The sequence below is a fragment of the Dermacentor albipictus genome, chromosome 4, assembly GCF_038994185.2.
Source record: "Dermacentor albipictus isolate Rhodes 1998 colony chromosome 4, USDA_Dalb.pri_finalv2, whole genome shotgun sequence".
Lineage (NCBI taxonomy): Eukaryota > Metazoa > Arthropoda > Arachnida > Ixodida > Ixodidae > Dermacentor > Dermacentor albipictus.
The window spans coordinates 25,567,673-25,588,305 of NC_091824.1; the positions used below are offsets into that span (position 1 = coordinate 25,567,673).

The 20,633-nt window shown below is 44.8% G+C and overlaps 1 protein-coding gene across 2 annotated transcripts in view; it reads right to left on the reverse strand.

Moving 5' to 3' along the window:
- Positions 1-8,247: 8,247 nt before the first annotated feature.
- The window catches only part of LOC139059613 (uncharacterized), a 71,199-nt gene continuing 58,813 nt past the window's right edge, over positions 8,248-20,633 (reverse strand). Inside the window, exon 5 of one of the 2 annotated variants that reach the window (XM_070538031.1) lies at positions 8,248-8,865. In XM_070538031.1, the coding sequence (XP_070394132.1) occupies positions 8,650-8,865 (216 nt within the window). In that variant the 3' untranslated portion in view covers positions 8,248-8,649. The remainder of the gene's footprint in view (positions 8,866-20,633) is intronic. The other variant, XM_070538030.1, reaches the window with a different exon arrangement.

Sequence of the window (20,633 nt, forward strand, 5' to 3'; positions counted from 1 at the left end):
TACAGATAAGGGCAAAAGATTGCGATGGCCCATACAAGAACGAGATACTCTCTCTCTCTGTCATGCAAGTATTTCCCTAGCTGTGGAAAGGTAGCGGATGGCATATGCAATAACACAGCCCTGACCATGTTGACATTGAGCCAGAACAGCACCGATGCCATGGCCACTGGCGTCCGTACGGACTTCCGTAGTAGCAGAATCGTCACAGTGAGTCAACGCAGCGGGCGAAGTGAGTATTGCGATGAGCTGTGAAAAGGCGTACGCTCGAGCAGGACCCCAGTTAACACGAACGTTTTTCTTGAGCAGGCATGTGAGATACCGTGCTGTATTTGCAAAGTTTTTCACAAAGTGAAGACAGTAAGAGCAGAGACTAAAAACAAGCAGACGTCTTGCGAAGAACCGGCTGTTGGAAAGTTGGTAACAGCGTGTACATTCGTATGGTCAGGTCGGATACCGGCCGCATAAACAAGATGGCCAAGTACAATGATATCTCGGTTGCCGAAACGCCATTTCGAGGAGTTTAGCTAAAGCCGGGCGTTGTGAAATACCTGCAAAATAGCCGATAGCCGTTGAAGATGAGCGGGGAGCGTAGGTGAAAAAACGATGACGTAGTCAACATAACATAAGCAAGTAGACCACCTGAACCCGCTAAGGAGGGAGTCCACCATTCTTGCAGATGTTGCCGGGGCATTACACCACCCAAAGGGCATGACTTTATACTAGTAGAGCCAATCAGGTGTAATGAAGGCGGTCTTTTTTCGATCTTACTAGTCAACGGCAATTTGCCAATAGACGGACCAAAGATTTATGGAAGAGAAGTACTTCGCGCCAAGGAGAGAATTGAGTGCATCGTCTACTCGCGGCGAAAGGTAGACATTCTTTTTTGTAATGATGTTCAGGGGCCGATAGACGAAATAGAACAGCCAGGTGTCTTTTTTTGACAAGCACCACAGGGACGCCCAACGACTCGCGGATGGCTCAATGATGTCCTTAGACAGCATTTCATCAAGATCTGTTTGAATTACACGGCATTCGGAGGCAGACACTCGGTTTAAGCGCGTGTGGGTGAATCTGGCATCCCCAGTATCGATGCGATGTGTTACGAGTGATGTCTGGCCAAGATGCGGCGAGGAAAAATCAAGAACGCCGTGGCTAATAACGCTAATAAGTGGTAGAGATCTTAGGACGGAGAAGAGGAGAGGTCAGGGGCAACCATACCGTCAAGAGGGCTGTCATACGTAGTACTTGTGTCCGGGCTTCCAGGTGACGACTGTGGAGCATTCATAGTCGGGACCAGAGAGTCGTGTACGTCTCAAGGTGATACGTTGCCAAGCGTGATGCCTTCCCGAAAAAATTGTGGTGCACGTCCAAAATTAAAAATAGGTGTAAACGCCTGGTTCCCCGTAACAATCACAACAGCGAGAGGGAACGCAACACACCGCGTAAAAAGAGCGTATGGAGAAGGCGAAATCACATAGTCACTTTAACAAACATGGTGCAAACAGGTCAACGCTGCATAGGTCGCGGTAGCTGCTCACAGACGAACAAACTCGACGAAGCATAAGTATGGCAGTGACTCCTTGTTGATGTCAGGTTGAGGAGGGAGTATAGTGTGCCTGCCAGGGACTGACTAGGCAAGGGTTCCAAGGGAAAAAAAGGCCCTTATTGCCCGAAGCTTAGGAATGGTGCGACAGCGTACAGAGCACGGCATCTCAAGCACGTGTGCGGAAATTCGCACTAACAGCAGCCTGCTTATCAGACGCGCTAACACGGACGCAACATGAGTTCCAACTCTAGAAGGCCACATGAGCAGTCAATGAGGGCGCAATGGCTGCTCAGGAAGTCATGACCAAGGATGACGTCATGGGGACATTGGTGTAGAACGGCGAATGGAACTGAGGTGTGGTGGCCAGCGAAGCCTTCACGTGCAAGACACATGCCAACGACGCAAGGAATACCGCCATTGCCAACGCGAACGACAGGTGATGTAGCGGGCGCAAGAACTTTTCGGAGACGATGAGAAAGGCGAGTATTCTTGACACATAGTTGCGCCCTAGTGTTTATGAGCGCTGAGACAGAGGCGCCGTCCAAAAGCTTTTCTCGGGTACCCAGGGTCAGCAGAGAATTTCCGGGTCGGTTAGCCAATGCGGCGTCACCTCAGGTAACTGCACTAGTCAGTTTTCCGAAGATGGAAGACAAGTGTATGGCGACGGCGAGCGACGGGGCAGCGGAGAGCGAGAACTCCGGTTCTGCGTGGATGGTGAGCGGTCGTAACGTGCAGTCGGGGCGGGAACGTCAGAGTGCGGTGGGTCATTGCGAGCATGAAACGAAGAGGACCGACTGTCTTCCGGGCGGTAAGTGTACGTGGGACGAGGTGACGACGGCCGGTGATAGCCACACTGAAGGGAAATATGGCCTAGCCCATTGCAGTTGAAGCATATAGGCTTATCGTCAGGTGTGCGCCACTGCTTTGGGTCGCGGTATCCAGGGTAGGTCGACTGTGGGTGGGGAGGTCGAAAGACATTGCTGACCGCAGGACAATATACATTCAGATTGGATGAATGCCTGCGTTTGCCAGCTCTTAGAGTAAGACGGCTTGGATCAGTGATACTGTCGGGCGCGACTCGTAAAAACGGGCCTGGGGAACAGACTAAGACAGGGCCTCAATTTCACGCCACACAAGACGCAGCAAGCTTTTGGTAACTGGTAGCCGAACGTCCACACAAGTTGAGATAACGGCGGTGTTAAAGAGCCGCTCAAAGTGTTGCATGACACGACGAGTCTTTGCTTCCTCAAAGCGTCGGCACTCTTTTATGATGTCGTCGACGGTCGAGCAGACCTTATGTACTTGTAAAAGGCGTCATCGGCGACGCCTTTAAGTATGTGGTTGGCTTTGTCGGCTTCAGGCATTTTGTCAACCAGCCGACACAGAGCTCACACGTCCTGAATATACACGACATATGGCTCAATTGATGTTTGGGCCTGGCACGATTATTCCTCCTTGGCGGCTCGCAGGCGCCCGTCTGGATTCCTGAAAACCTCCAGAAGTTTTTGCTTGTAGGTGTCCCAACGTGTCAGTTCCTTCTCATGTGCTTGGAACCAAACACATGAGGTTGTAGATGATGTTAGCCAGCATGATATATGGGTCACACCGGTTGCGCATGCTCGCCCACTCGTATTCGGTTAACCAGTTTTCGATGTCCATGGCGTCAGCACCAGAGAACGTACCAGGGTCTCCGAGTTGTGCACGGACAACCGATGCTGTTGGAACCAAGGCTGAGCCAGCGGGCCTCCAAGTCGACATGGTCGTATGGCCCACAATATGTCCGCTGCGAAGATCTGTCGTGTCCTTCAGATATACCCCGCACCTCCACCAAAGATGTTACGGGCAGATGGGACAAAGCGTTCATCTACAATATTTACACAGTGGCAGCGAGTGGCACAACAAAAATAGCGGACCGGGGCACAGCTCGTCTTCTTTCTCGTCTAGTATGCTGTCTTTGTATGTATGCGCCAGCGTTTGTAAACGAAATGAAACGCCTTCTTCGTTCACAGGATTGGTGGCTCGCAACAATATTGCACTCCCGTACAATAAATAGAAAAAAGTGTGGTAATAATCTATTGTTTAGGGCATCGGGCTGCTGCACTAGAATAGCCGAGGTTCTAATCACGCTCCTGGAGGGGTTTCCTATTTATTTAGGTGAGTAAGAATCTACTTGGTGAGAATACAATCAGCGACCGATTGAACAGTGACCGACGCAGGCAAAGCCATGGAATAGTAGGCAACAAGAAGCCTTGTTTTAATAAGGCTGCATTTAAAGATGTCCCATGCCATGACATCTACGGTCGCAGAAGTCATCGCGCTGCGCAATACACACAAATTCATTGACACAGGGAGTCCTGGCAAATAGTCCTTGCTTTCCTACTCAAAACTGGTTTTATAGTGTATGCAGCAATCAGTTGTCGTACGTGGATCTCGCAAACAGCCGACGCACGAACTCGCCAAACTGCACCACGGTGTCAAACCAAACGGGCACGACATTTCTTTCCAGTGGTTACCTGGCCAATGCTGGATTGGTGAAAATGTTTACGCACAGTAACCTGCTCGACCATAAAGAAAACCGCAGCCTCTTCATTCCAGTTTGCACAACACACAAGGCGAGGCAGGTTCGCAACCTGTCATGCAAACACGTTAGCAGAGTGGAACACCTTAAACATAAGACGCACTAGGCTATACGAACAAACACTTCGCAGCAGCTCCAAACTCCACCCAAACTTCATTCATGGCAAGCATGGCTTCCGCGTTGACTGTGCTTGACAGTTGCAGCCACGACGGCATAAACTAAATGAATTGCAATGATCGACAGTCCTACGCGAAATGCCTGCGGCAACGAAGAGAACATCGAGTACATATTAGTGTTCCTGCTTGCAAGCAAAAATAAAAACCAGAAACGAAATGGGACCCAATATGAGAGGATGCGCCATTGGTGCACACTTAGCATGCACGCATAGCCATCCCCCCTCCGTTCCGTATGACGGCATTAACGCGTTGGTTGTGCTGCACAGGCCATCGCACGAACAAATTAACCAGAACGACAGTTAACGGGAATGGTTCATGATATGCGTTGCATTACGTGGTATCCAGCGTGTTTCGGAAGGTATATATTCGGCAGTTTAAATCGCTATAAATATGTGCATCTTTCTGCTCGTACTCCTGAAGCATACATAAATAAATTACGTATATCACATCAGCATCACCCCCCTCCCCAGCTTTGTCAGGCGTAACACATTCGGCACAATGCCAACCGCCATATCATGCTGCGCCTAGCTTGGGCAGTTCCCGTTCGGTGAGGTGCCGTTTAATTTTTTCCATCTCCATCTTTTGTCACTACATCAAGCCAAGACGATTGGTCCTTATAACCGTGATCACAGATTCAACGGGGCAGATAAGAAAATACGAACAGAACATTCGGCAGCTTCTTACGTTCCTGTAACACGTCAAGGCGAAAGCATGTAAAGTTGAATACATGTAAATACATGTGAATACATACATACATGTAAAGTTGAATGCTGAAATAAAGGAATGGAATGGAATGGAATGCTGCACACTTGGTAATGCGTCGTCTCACATCGTGGCTTTGCTGCTTTCGCAGTTTGGCTTCTTCAGCTCATTTTGGACGCTTAGCTGCGGCTTCATGCGCTCGTATAGCGGGGTCATCCTCGCGCCAACGACGCTTTTCTTCGACTTTAGGTTGCATCCGCTCAACCCGGGATTGAAACGTGTGCTGTTGTGTGCTATATAGGTGATTTTAATGAATGTATGCACTGTTCGCTCAACTTTGTTGAGTGCTTGTAGCCGCTTTCTTACGGGTATATGAGCCATTGCATTGTTGCTTACTTACGGAGGTATGAGCAATTGTCAAGATCCCATCTTTTTTTTATTTTTGTACCACTCGACTAGACGCCGCGTTTCTGTACGTTGTACGCAGGATTCTAGTGAATTTCTGCACTATGCTATTCACTTTCATCAGTGCTGGTACTCTCTGCATTATGAGAGGGATTAGCCATTGCATTTTTTGCTTGCTTAGGGGGTATGAGCCGTTGATGGTGATGATAGCTCTTTTTTCCTTTGGATCTTTCGACGCGTTTTATTCAAGGCCATTGGGGTTATAAGCTACTTAAAGTGCCCGTGAAACGCTTCGGACAAATTTTGTAGACACGCGAGCTACAGCTAAAGTTAATCATTCGCGCCATAATTTGTGTGAAGTGTTTCATGCAAAGTGAGCTACGGATGATAATAGGTTACCCTCCTCCGTAGTCATGCATTTTCTACTCAACTCGATCGCCGCGTGATCGCGGCTATGCTCCGCGTTCACTGGCCCTGCGTCATAATGGCACGTCGCGTTGTTGATTTTTGTTTCTCTAGGAGCGAGCACGCGAAGCCTCTCCAAACTCTCCGCCAGCTGCTCGGCAGTCGACCCCAAGCGAGAGTTATCGAAGCAGCGTGCGTTGCGAGCTTTCTGTCGCACCGCCGAACGTGTCTGGTATTGCGGTAACCAGAGCGGAGCTGGGCGTTTCGACGGATGAGTGGAGGCATAAACTCAAGCTGATGAAGGAACTTTAACGTAGACGCACGTGAGCGGCCTGACTGGTGTGCACGGTCCAGTCACATATTGGCGCAGAGCTTAATCAGCAAACAAATCGCTAATATTGCTCTTAGCAAGTGTAAAACATTTCAGACATTTACAAAAACAACCTGTAAACGATGACACTCCTGCGAAAAATTTACGCCAGCAGCAAAGAATACATTTCATTACTTCTGCTGTGTGTGGTTGAGCTCTGTGCCGCCAGGTCGCTGCACCGTGCAGACCATTCACATTTGCACTTCCGCTCATCCCGTGAAACGGCCCGGTCAAACGGCCAGGCCCTGTCCCCTAGCGCTTGCGTTTACCCAAATACCGGACTCGCGAAATGCTATTGCGGTAGTAATCCTCTGGTGCAAAGTGACGGCCACAAACGCGCAAATCGTAGTGCCGGTCGGATAGCGGCAGTCCGATGTGCTGTTGCCAGTCCGCTCGTCTGCTGCTTAACACAAGGACACGATGTCGCAGCTTCACATATTTCTAGTCGCTACGTTTGCAGACCACAACGCAACAAAGTCGAATCATGGTGCTCGCGAAAAGACTGAGACCGACTCGGGCCGCAGAGCTCTCGTCAAAATGGAGCACGTTGTAACACAAGCAGACGACGCTTGCTCTGTGCCGGAAGTGCTTAAGCATAGTGAGAAATCGTTCTTGTGCAGTCTATTTCTCTTAATTTATTTCTATAGAAACAAATTAACTAACATTCCAATTAATACGAACAACATTTGTTTATCATAAAGTCGGAAAAATTATTGATGACGCGGCATGGCCAGCCAATCGGATAGCTATCCTTACTAACGTCATTTGGGCAAATGACGTCAAATGGGTCGGGGCGGCTTAAAATTCAGCCGAGCGATGTACTGGGATCAGCAGCGATGTGCGTTTTTAAAACCTCATAATAAATTACAAGCTCTACGCGGAACACTTAGGTGCGTCAATTAATGATCAGAAGGACCTACTCTATAGCGACTTGGTACGTTTGCACAAAGTCGTCAAAATCGTTTCGGAGTCCCTTTAAGATTTTTGCCACAAGAGAAAGCTTTAGCTCGGGCCCAACTCTGACGCGGCCTATTCGAATACATGTAAAGCGCAAAATGTTTTTCTGAGATAACCCCTGGACCGATTTTAGTGACATATGTTGCATTTCATAGAGAAAGTTAAATTCTAGTGACTGTTGGAAGCGGAATTTCGATTTAGGGCTTGAATTTTATTAAAAAGAATTTCAGATATTTGACAGTTTGAAAAAAATAGAAGCACAAAATTTACAAATTTATAGCTCTGCATCAAGAACAGATATCGCGGTTCAGTAAACGGCATTCATTAGATCATTCAAAGCGGAGAAATTCGATTTGTCATTTTACATCTTACGTGAATTTGTTACTTTGTTTACAAGGGTTCTGCAAAAGCTGTATTTCCATGTACATATTTTTTAAATATTCTTGTGTAACATATCAATTTTGTCCGCTTTAGATGTACTATTAGATACAATTAATAGAATTGTATTATCATTATTCGTTGTTGAGTTACAGAGTTGTAAACTTGATAGTTTCGGTTTTATGAAAATTTTAGATTTTTGCCAATTTTTAATAAAAAATTGACGACCTATGTCAAAAATTCGAAACTCACAGTCACATTTTGTTTTCTTTCAAATCCAACAAACTGTCTTGTGTGTTCCTGCCTTCTGTTATCGTCTTCTTGCGCTGCCCCTTCAAGATGCTCTACCAGTACCAACTCGCCCAAATGTCGATCTTTCTACAACAAACCTTGTCAAATTTGGTGCAGTGGCTGCTCAGAAAAAGGAATTCTCCTTTTGAATGCATTTAGATAGGAGCCCCCAAGCTAAAGCTTCCTCTTAAAATAAAATAGAGCGTTACGACATGTTAGAGAGTATTAGATTAGGGGACGCAAGCGGCTTGCGTACGCAACTAGGGGCCATTGTACTGCGCATGCGCAGACCCTTAGGTCTTGGTCTGTACATTCGCACTAGCGTGGCCCCTAGTTCTTGAGCACGCAAGCTGCTTGCCTCCCATAGTTTAAAACTCTCTATTGCCTCTTGTGGGAAAGAGTGGTATGAAAACGCAGTTGAATTTCAATTTATTTATTCAGTAACAATAAGTAGGCAGATACAATAGGTGTCGTTCGCCATTACATGCTGAGATTAGGGGCATGAAGGCGTATTGCGTTATCAAAGTGGTCGCAGTTGCATCTGACACTCCTGTCATCACACCGTGATTACGTGGAATGTGATGGTGCAAATAAAGAAGAATTAGAGTTGCATTTATGTGTGCATAAAATGTTAGTAGTAAAGAAAGATAAAATAGTTAGTGGTCAAGAAAATAAAAGCAAACAAAATGAGAGTAAAAGAAGGATTGGAAACAAATGCACATAGGCAATAGTGCTTAGCCGCAAAGTTAGACGTGGTGCCGGAGTCACTTTTTGCTCTGATGCAGCAAGCTTGCCGAGGGTAAGTCCCTGGGCTAGGCCGAGAGAGCTGTACTCCGGAGCGTCATTCCATTTCTATTGAAATGCACAGAGAATCATTGGCTATGAAGCCTGAGAGCTCCAGTTGGTTCCATGCAACCGAGCGCGTGCGCATTGCTGCGTTGACTCCATCAGGTGAAGGTTTCTTAACGCATTCAAAGCGCTCCGTGTCCTCAGGCACCGATACGGGCAGCGACATGTTTCTCCGCTCATCGGCCGGATGCACCAAAGTCAGGGTCACCTGCGAAAGTTGTCAGCACAATATCAATCAATCAATCCATCGTTGTTGTTTTTCTATTGTTTCGTGAAAGGCACAATTTGCATCAATAAATTTAGAGGAGGTCCCAGAGCACTAGGCTACATGTGGACCTTCTTTCCTGAAGTTATATGGGGTGCATTTTTTTAGATGGTATAAATTTCTGTAAGAACGTAAGGAGCTCAGCGAACGTGGCGATATTGCAGATGACTTCCTATGCTAGGCGAGCTTACTTTGCCGCTAATAGCGTGAGCTTGAGATGAATACTGACACAATTTCATTAATTAACCTTTTTGTTAGTGCTTTGGGGACAGTTGTCTATATATGGCAAATTTGGCGGCAACTAAATTTTAATGCACACACCATTTTAAAAAATCTTGAAACTTTCGCGTCATTCAATATATTCATCAAGGGATCCCAAATGCAAATAGAGGCAGTATAGAAACTTGAGCACATGCCACTGCGCCTCAGACAGCAACACCCCGTAAAGAAGTGTGGGGCGAAGTTTCAACGACAGGATGCCGCGGCAAATCATGACCCCAAAAACAGCCGCACATGCTTGTCAGAGAAACTAATCAATCGGTAACTGCAGCGACTAGCCGAGACGTTCGATTTGCAACTTCCTCGCGCTTGGCATCACGGGGCGTTTCGGTTTTGATATTGTCTGAATTTCCCTTTGAAATTCTGTGATAAATAACTCGAGCTACGTGCTATCTTAAATATTTGGGGAAAAAATGAGGGTCAATTAAAGTGTGGCTCAGCCTTCGAATTCGTCATTTAAGCAACAGCCACTGAGACACTAATAAAAAAGATTACACATTTTTCTTAGTTACTTTTCCGAAGCTCACGTTATAGCGGCAAAGTGTGTTCGCCTCGCCTAGGGACTCGTACGCAATAATGCCATGTTCGCGGCACTTACAGCACGTGCATTTTAAAAAATCGGTATTCTTTTAAAACGACACACCCTGTATAAACGTAGAAGAAAACAAACGACACACCGCGGTGGGTTAGCAGCTTTGGTCCTGCGCTGCTAAGCACGAGGTCGCGGGATCAAATCCCGGCCGCGGTGGCTGCATTTCTACGGGGGTGAAATGCAACACCGCTCGTAGCTACATGCATTGGTGGCACGTTGCAGATACTCTGATTTTCCAAATTAATCCGGAGGCCCACACGACGGGGTGCCTCAAAATCAAATCCTCGGTTTGCCACCTAAAACCCCAGAATTCAATTGAAATAAAACAAACCGTTAAAAAAATTAACCGCTACAATGGAAGGCAACAAATGAAAATTCTGAATAGTAGGGATTGATAAGAAATGGTAGCAACTCTTTTGGGAAAATAACTATTAAGAAAAATGTTTTTTGTGAGATGGGACGCACTTTCACAATAATGGAGCAGTAAACTAATCAGTATGTCTTCCTTATTTCGAGTATAATAAAAACCAAAAAATATCCATAATAGGCAAACCTCGTTGGGTTAGCATTCACAATACAAATATACAATGAAACATTTCATCATATAAACTGATTTATAGACTTGAACAAGATAACTCGTAGACTCCACTGGACTAATTTATGCGTTCAAGCTTTGTAATATATGTGAAACATTAGAACGGTATGTATAAATTTTATTATCCTAATAGCTTGGTTCTCTATGTATTGTTGTGGTATAAGGTGAGCTCGATATTCCCATACTGAGGCGCCATCATTAAGATGGGAATGAATAGGGCGAAGCATTATTTAAGCAAGGTCGACGTGGTCAAATATATTGGGTATTTCACAGTGAACCCGTTAGTCTTACGGTAGTCGTCCTTTTTCGTGTCCTGCCATCGTTCACGTCCATAACTAATCAGTGTCATCATTTTAGTAGCTATATATGTACGCCATTTACAGCGAAAATTTTTAGGCCCTTATACAGCCATGTCACACCTACCATAATGAATTCACTGTCCGCGTCATTCACAATAAATCCTTTAAATTACCATTTGTCATGGCGCTCTTTGGCCATAACTGGCCCTTGCGCGATTAGAAAACCACATATCATCATCATATCATCATCATTTTTCCTGTCCGCTTCCATTGGCAATATTGTGGGCCGATCCCAATGGCAGTGCAGGCCAGGAACAGTGGCCCGTACCCCCTGAAGCCAGAGGCTTTAAGCACTCAACTCAGCAAAGTGAAGCGAGCAGTGCATACATTCTTTGGAATCACGCATACAACATACAGAACAGCCTAAAGAATATGCACGAAACAAGCATCCGAACTAATATAAGTGTTTATAAGGTGCTCCTGATAACAATGCGAAGCACGTCACACTCCTCGCATACGTTTCGCGGTGAAGATTACTGTTGCGCAAGCTGCCGTCGTCGCGGCAGCTTGCGAGTGGGTAGTGACGTGGGTTGCCTTTCAAATATTAAATAAAGAGCCTAGCAACTGATTTCATTGTTGTCGCTGCACCGCTATGGACGGCGGTGGGCTGCTAAAATTATGATTACTACCATTACTCTAAAGCAATAAACCACTGCACTCAGCAGTCATAGTGGTGGTTTTCAACAGCTTCGCTGGACATCCACTTTTGTTGGGCCGGGATGGCGAATCAATTTTTATTTTAAATTTATCACAATTTTGAAGTCACCTTTGGCATTTAGCACAAATCTTCTTATTAAGCTGGAATACTCCACTACATTACTCACAGAAGAAATCCTCACGGGTAATTGACTATTTACCGAGGCTTTACTAACTAAAGTTTCAACTAATTCATTTAGCGCACATATTGCAATACACGAATTGAAGTCAGTAATTCACAGGAATTATACACTTGGAACGAATTTCGAAACTAGCATCAGTTTTAAGTTTGCAACTTGCCGTAAAGATGCACTGTTGTTCTGCTTACAACTTTCCCAACAAAATTCTTTTTTTTTATGCGCTGAAGCTGAAAAGTTAGTGAAACCCCAATGCACTTCGTTGCGAACTTTGTGAACGCATATCTAGGAATTGGTGCAATCCTTAGAATTGGTTTTTAATGTATATTACTTTTAATACCACCGGCTACAGTTCGTACCTTGCAATGTGGTATAAATTGATTATTTTGAAAGTTAATTAGCAAAATTTGTTAAATTACACGATATTCACGTTCATTTCTGGTGGAAATAATGTGCAAGGTTGATCCAAATAGTTGGCGAACCTTCGGGTGATTCAAGCGCGACTACGCGAGGATAGTACACCATCATCATCATCAGCCTGGTTACGCCCACTGCACGACAAAGGCCTCTCCCATACTTCTCCAACTACCCCGGTCATGTACTAATTGTGGCCATGTTGACCCTCCAAACTTCCCAATCTCATCTGCCCACCTAACTTTCTGTCGCCCCCTGCTACGCTTCCCTTCCCTCGGAATGCAGTCCGTAACTCTTAATGACCATCGGTTATCTTCCCTCCTCATTGCTGTCCTGCCCATGCCCCATTTCTTTTTCTTGACTGCAACTAAGATGTCACGAACGCGCGTTCGTTCCCTCACCCAATCTGTCGATTCCATTTCCTAACTCATTTAACCTCGTTTCAAGACCGAAGTCAACTGTTTATACAGTTGAACACTTACAACGGGCACTTCCGTCTTCGAACTCACACCTGTGCAATGTGATGCAACACCAGTAATGACTTACGCTGTCTTATCGGATAAGACTACCTCGGTGCCTGGAAAGCGTCATCCAGGAAGATCTTTTCTAATCCCTTAACGTTACACCTATCATTCTTCTTTCCATAGCTCGTTGCCTCGTCCTCAATTTAAGTAGAACCCTTTTCGTAAGCCGCCAGGTTTCTGCCCCGTAGGTGAGTACTGGTCAGACACAGCTGTTATACACTTTTCTCTTGAGGGATAATGGCAACCTGCTGTTCATGATCTGCGAATGCCTGCCAAATGCACCCCAGCCGATTCTTATTCTTCTGATTATTTCACTCTCATGATCTGGATCAGCAGTCACAACCTGTCCTAAGTAGATGTATTCCCTTACCACTTCCTGTGCCTCGCTACCTATCGTAAACTGCTGTTCCCTTCCGATACTGTTAAACATTACTTTAGTTTTCTGCAGATTAATTTTTAGTCCCACCCTTCTGCTGTGCCTCTCCAGGTCAGTGAGCATGCATTGCAGTTGGTCCCCTGAGTTACTAAGCAAGGCAATATCATCAGCGAAGCGCAAGTTACTAAGGTATTCTCCATTAACTCTTATCACCAATTGTTCCCAATCCAGGTCTCTGAATACCTCCTGTAAACACCCTGTGAATAGCATCGGAGAGATCGTATCTCCCTGCCTGACGCGTTTCTTTATTGGGATTTTGTTGCTTTCTTTATGGAGGACTACACTGGCTGTGGGGCCACTATTGGCCGCGAGATCGACCTATAGGTGGCAGCACCGTCGCCCCGTTAGTGTGGATGCGTCGCCCGTGCGGTGTGTGGAAGTGTAGGGACCTACTGTTTTCATTTCGCGATTCTGTGCTCCGTGCCCGCAGAAAACGCTTCATTTACCATCGTGAGAATTTGTTCGGTTCCGCAGTGCTGCACATATTGCACAGAGCCAGGGATAAGCTTTCACTACCACCCCGTCGACGCGGCACGTCGCCGAGAATGGCTCGTCAGGCTTCGGAACGGCAAGGCGCCTTCCAAGTATGCGATGGTGTGCAGTAAGCACTTCGACGATGGTGCGTTCAAGCGTTCGCTGACGAAAAAGGATGGCGAGTAGTCCAATCTGATATCACGTTTGGGAATCCTAATCGGCAATATGGGCATTAATGTTTGCTGCATGCGTAGTTGCTGTGTTGTTGCTGTGCGTGTGAAGATCGTTGCAGTCCGCTAAAGTTCGTGTCGGCGTGGCCTGGGATGCCAGTAATGAGTTGCCTGAGCTTTTATATACTTCCGCAAGTAAATTAACCGTGTGTCCACGCATGCAATTTATTTTATAGACTTCATGCGCCGCCTGCGCAGTGCATTCAAGGTTCGCGCTCAGCTGCGAGTCCGTTTAAACGGCCGTCACCGAGCGTGACTAGTTGTCACGTTTTCCGTTGTCTTTCCTCAGCCACGGGAACTGTTCTCTGTGTTCAGAAGTGTAAATACGAGCACCGAAACACTGCAAGTGTGTACGCATGATCTCGTACAGATTAAACAGTGTCGTTTCGCGAGCCATCAGCGGATGGTCCATTAAGCGATGAACGAACATGCGCGAGCGAATTTATTGCTTCTGCTCATATTGATATATATTTTTCTCTCTTTTATAGGGGGGCGGAAAAAATTGAAGCCCGATGCACTGCATTCAAGCACCACTGCAAATTCAAGTGCCTGCATGCGAAAGTAATTAAAGGGATCTAATGATTATGATACAACATAAATTATACGTTGCATGCTTTATTTGAGCTTCGTGTAACGGTTGCAACTGGTTATAAAGCGACTCGAAAACATTTTACAATGGTAGTAACACTCTGAAACTAACTCGCGATTTCGTAGGTCTGGCTAAAAACAAAAATGGATAAAGCAACATTAGTTCCCTAAATTTATCGCATAACGTAAACACATCGCAAATCAGCGAGTCAGCTTAGTATGATGTAATGTGAACAAATCGCGATATGCGCCGCGACCAACTACATCCGAACAACTTGAGGCAATACTTCAGCCTGCAGGGCATGTGCAGTTCAATTCTGCTATTTTTGTCTCGTTGGTCTAATGCCTATGCCATATTCCCCCACTGCCTTGTCTCCAGCCTGCTTCTTGCCTACCTTGGCATTGAAATCGCCCAAACACTCGGAAAGAAAAATGCGTTTTTAATTAAAACGATACACAGATTAATTAAGGGAAAATAAAATTTCTATTCAATTTTAAAGGCGTGCTCGTAAAGCTCACCTGTCACAATACGCCACCCTCACACACTGTGTGACTTTGCTTGTCGACGTTAGTGTGTGTTTCATGGCGCGGAAAATTTCATTGTTTTTTAACCTGTCCTGTAGAAGTTGTAGGTTACGACTGCCAATAATTATTTACTTTAGCTGTTTCCGTGCGACTGCGCTGGACGACGGGCTTGTCGTCCGACGATGTGACCGGCAATCTACACGTAAAGCTTTCGTCGGCCTCCAAAGAAAGTATGTTCAGTGCAGGGGTAGAAATTCGACCCCCGTACGGCTGACCTATTACTACATCGCTTTCCGCGCTGAAAGCTCGGGACGCCCATCAAGTCGAACAGCGGTGAACTTGAATATACAGCTGTAATGGTAGGGCAACAAAACAGATTTCGCGCCTTTGAGAACAATATGACATGACTTCTGTTTTTAAGGAATATGGCGCCACATTATTTTTTCTTCCGCCGGAAGTGTTCCCACCACATACAGATGGTGCTAAGCCCCGTGAACCGCCGATGAACCACCACGTTTTGAACATGCGGGCTTCTATGGAAGCTTCACTGCCAGGTATATTTAGCTTGTAAAGTCTGCCTCTGAGAATAACCTAGCTCAAGGAGCACAATTGTGCTACGTGTCACGGGTTATCTTTTTCAGTTATATTAACGATAAAATGAAACACTTCATTTACTCTCAGTTGTCGAGCCGACAGAAAGCTTTTTAAAAATAAGGTGGCACCGACAATGCATATCGTGATGAGCGGGGGCTCATCGGATGTTTAACTTGCCCAAGCGTAATTGAATATTCAGTCAGTCACAATTAACGCATTGTTACGTTATGGATGCGTCTTCCATGACACTTTAAGATATACTTGCGAAGCAGCATTTCCGAAGTAATGATGCCCTGCTTAGAGAGAGTTGTAAGGTGCTTCACCAATAGAGGACATATGGCGACAGTATTACCGAGCTGCTCGATAGCATTTGACGGAACGATAACGCATGGCACACTGTTAAACATACTGCATTAAATAACGGGAAATATCTTAACAGCTCTATTTCCAAGCATTTGACCGTCAAAATGACGGCAGGCCGCCATTTGGAAAGGAGTACACCACGATCGACATACTTATTGCTCACGACTGTCAATCTAATCGCGCTAACACGAGAAATTTTTTTCCGTGTAGTATTCGTGACTATCTCCTTTTATGCGTGTTCACGGCGATAGAAACGCCTTGTCAGAAAGACGCCGGTGGCTTGTAAAAAAAAATAAAGAATGCAGCCAATATAGTGATGGTAGGTATTAACGTTGTACCTAGGTCAATTATACTGCCGTAACTCAGTGCTTGTGGAAACTAGTGCCACTTTCGTCCATGAGTAGAGCTACATGGGCCTTTCGGTAGACCATCCTAATCGTTTTATCGGAGGCGCAGTTATATAATCATAGAAGGCACATGAGTCATCAGAATGTGCTAACTGTGACTAACCCATGCATTTGTAGTTTTTTGTACCAGCTAACACGTCATACTACATGTATGCATTGTGCAGAAAGCTTCATTAAAACTACCACGAGAGCAAACAAAGAAACAAATAAATAAATAACTAAACGCAATCGCATATCCACGGAGCCAAAGAAATGACTATTGTAACGGTCTTCACTAGTCTACCAGCGTATTCTTCAGTTGATTTTATAGCTTCTGCAGATATTGGAGCTCTTTACTTGATAAGTATGTGGAGGTTTTGTTTTGTTCTTATTGATGGTTCGTGTATGTCCCATATGTATTCATATGGTTTACCATTGTATTCCTAAGTATTATTTCGCCATTGAACTCACACCCTACGAGACAAAGACTTTGAGAAGACTTACTTACTCCTTTAGTTTTGGCTCGCAAGCAAAGCGATTGTATCGCAGGAAACATACACGTAAAATGAAAAATGCCCTATACTTTGTTGACTAAGTCGTGTAATTTTGATTCATTTTCATGCAATATTATTTATATTCATAATGGCAATTGGTCTTATTTTAATACATCAGGCCAGAGGCTTCTCCTTGGCATCTCAAGTTACACAGTCTTGCGTCCTTGGCTGCGATGCCTCAACTACTATCCTAATCTGCAGACATGCAGTCCGACTATGCATGAAAACACAAAAACGACCAACAGATTGCTCCGCCTAGCAACCGTATTAGATTATTTTTGCTTGCTGATGCTGTGAATAGTCATCAGCGCAACGTGCGCGCTTCATCTAGGCGCTGACTTTTCGCAATCTGAATTGTGCTACACCAACGGGCCTAAGTTTATGCCATATAAATATGCTATTCTAATCATGTATAATATTTTATCGCCCTCGCCTTTACTTATCCTTCCTTGCGACCCATAGTATTACATTAACGGCCAACGACTTACGTGCTTTAGACAATACGTGACATTCCCGACTCCATTTTTTCCTGTAAATTGTAAGAGGATGGCGACGTGGTTTTTCCCGCTGTTCATTCCTTTAATAACAAATAACAGTCTGTGCAAAGCCTCAAAACTCTACAAAAATTACTGGCAAGCCCCTTCAGTCATTTATCGCAATAGGCGTACTGCTCGCTATCACGAAACATTGCGCTTCACAGTGCATCCACGTCAACTCCCCGTTAGAAACTGTCTGGGCATGCGTCGCCCTGAATCATAAAAAAATTATTATTGGGGTCTGTTATCGGCCCCCTACCTATACACAGAACTTCGTAAATGAATTACACGATGTTGTTAACATCGTTTCATCCCGTTACCCAAACTGCCCATTACTTTTGCTTGGTGATTTTAATATGCCAAACATAACCTGGTCTAACACTGTCCCCACGATACACCCACCTTCCACGCTGGCTAAAGAATTTTTAGAAATGTGCTCCGTTTTTTCTCTCGAACAGCTTGTAACTGAACCGACTAGAACCACAGACTCTGCTGCGAATACACTTGACCTTGTTCTCGCTTCACAGCCCGACCTAGTTTCCAACATCACTCACGTTCCAGGAATGAGCGACCACTCTTTACTCTTTTTTCACTTAAATCTCACACAACCTAAACACACCAAAAGGACTGTAACCATCCGTAATTACAATAAAGCAGACTTTGACGCGTATAATAGAGAATTATGTTCATTCCTTGATGTTTTCCTCCAGGATTTCGACAGCCGCACAGTAGAAACTAACTGGGCAATCTTCGCAGAAAAAATCACTTACCTAACCAACAAGTACATTCCCATTCGCATCGTAACTAGCAAGTCAGACGCTCCCTGGTATAATGTTCATATAAGACGGTTATCAAATAAAAAGAGTCGATTGTACAGGTCGGCAAAGTTTTCCTCGAGTGAAGCTCGTTGGAGCGCCTACCGATTGGCTTCAAGCGAATATGTATCAGCGCTAAGAAACGCCAGAAACAATTTTTTATGTCACACACTGCCATCCATGTTAACAAATGATACCAAGAAATTCTGGCGCGTTATTAATCAAAAAGATGATGACACCATAACTCTTGTAGATAACTCGATAATGCCATACCCTGTGATCATATCGCATCCGTCCTCAATGAAACATTTATCCAAAACTTTTCTGTAACCTGTAATGTTTCCCCACCCACTGCACCTTGTTATGATTACCAGGCTATGTTTCCAATTACAATTGAACCCTGTGGCATTGAAACCGTGATTAAATCGTTGCGTCTGTCCTCTGCTCCTGGCCATGACCTAATTTCCGTGAAATTTTTGCACAGCACTGTTCTTTATTCATCTATTTTACTAGCAAAACTTTTTCAACAGTCACTTGACACAGGATACCTGCCCCTTGATTGGAAAGTCGGTAAGGTGATTCCACTTTATAAATCAGGTGACAAGCATTCTCCTCTCAATTATCGGCCTATTTCACTAACCAGTATCCCATGCAAAATACTAGAGCACATCCTATATTCACAGCTTGCTAACTTTCTTGAGTCCATTTCATTTTTTTCAAGTTCACAGCATGGCTTTCGAAAAACATATTCTTGTGAAACGCAGCTGGCTTCTTTCATACATAAGCTACACCTAATTCTTGATACTTGTTCAATGGCGGATTGCATTTTCCTAGACTACTCCAAAGCTTTCGATAAAGTGTCTCACAAACTGCTACTTCACAAACTACAGCTCATGAACATTGACCCCAAACTTCTTGCTTGGATTGAGTGTTTCCTTAAAAACCGTTCGCAATACGTGTCAGCTAATAATCTTAACTCCCACTCAAACACTGTCCATTCCGGCGTCCCACAAGGCTCTGTCCTCGGGCCTCTTCTTTTTCTAATCTACATCAACGACTTGCCTTCTTCTGTTTCCTCTCATATCCATTTATTTGCGGATGACTGCGTAATCTTCAGAAAAATAACAAGCAGTGACGATGTAACCGCTCTTCAGACTGACCTGAACGCTATTTCATTGTGGTGTAAAACATGGCTAATGGAACTTAACATCACAAAATGTAAATCTCTTCGTGTATCAAGAACTTGCAACAGTATCCCCACTTATTCCTTGGATCATGTCCTCTTAGAATCGGTAAGCTCATACAAGTACCTTGGTGTACACATCACTTCCACTCTCACTTGGTCTGCACATATCACATTCATAATTAACAATGCTAATCGTATGCTCGGTTACATCCGCCGCAACTTTTCTAAAGCGCCATCATCCCTCAAACTACTGTTGTACAAAACATTAATACGTCCGAAACTAGAGTACGCCGCATCCATCTGGGACCCCCATCATGAAAACCTAATACATTCACTAGAAATGGTCCAAAATAACTCGGTTCGCTTCATTCTTTCCAACTATAACAGGACCGCTAGCATATCTTCAATGAAATCAAGCCTTAATCTACCATCCCTAGCCTCACGTCGCAAAGCGTTTCGTATCTGTCTGTTCCATAAGATGTTTCATCATCCACACCTGCGTAGCGAATTAATCCCTCCCCCACGTCACCTATCATCTCGATTAGATCATGCCTACAAGGTCGGTGTTCCATTTTGTAGAACTAACGCTTTCTTCCAGTCATTTATACCTCGTACAGCAGCAGAGTGGAATCACCTTCCCGCACTGACAGCCACCATCTAAGATTACCAGCTTTTCAAGAACGCCTTAGCTAATATTGTATGAGTAGACAAACTTGTTAACTTTTATTGCAATACTCCTATTCCTTGTATCACATTTCCTATTTTTTTGTTTTGTATGCCTGTAACCACTCCCCTCTCCAATGCCAATGGCCCTGAGGGTACATGAAATAAATAAATAAATGAAAATAAATAAATAAATAGCGCTTCTGCAGACACACTTAGTTTGGTTTCGCTGGAAGACACTTCGCTCTGACATCGTGACACAGTATGTGACCATGTGGCAGTAGCACTATACGACGCTTTGGCACTCGCTCCAGCTCATTCAGTCGCCTCGCACGAGCTGTTACTCGTTGCGACATCCGATGTGTCTGCGCAGCGGATGAGCGAGCGAGTCGGAGCAATATGTGAAACCGTCAGACAGTGCCTCAGTGGCTGTTGGCATTTCGTAATATATGAAGGTCATATCAATTTGTTGGACATTTCGGCAGATTTCTCAAGCGCGTATTGGTGGCACATGTTTATTTCAAGTTTTGATTCTGTCTTTACAGGTTTTCTGCATTCTGGATTGAATGAGAAAGAGAGAGAGTGATAAACGTCCAATACATAAAAAAATTATTTACTGAAAAATAATCCCACTCCAGTGGCACTTCCGGTCGAATGCATAGACAAAATAATATTTTCGTTTATCATATGTGCATGTAAAGCAGTTGAGCACCATGTATGACATCGGCTACCCCTTCCCACGTAGTCAGTACATATCGAACTCGA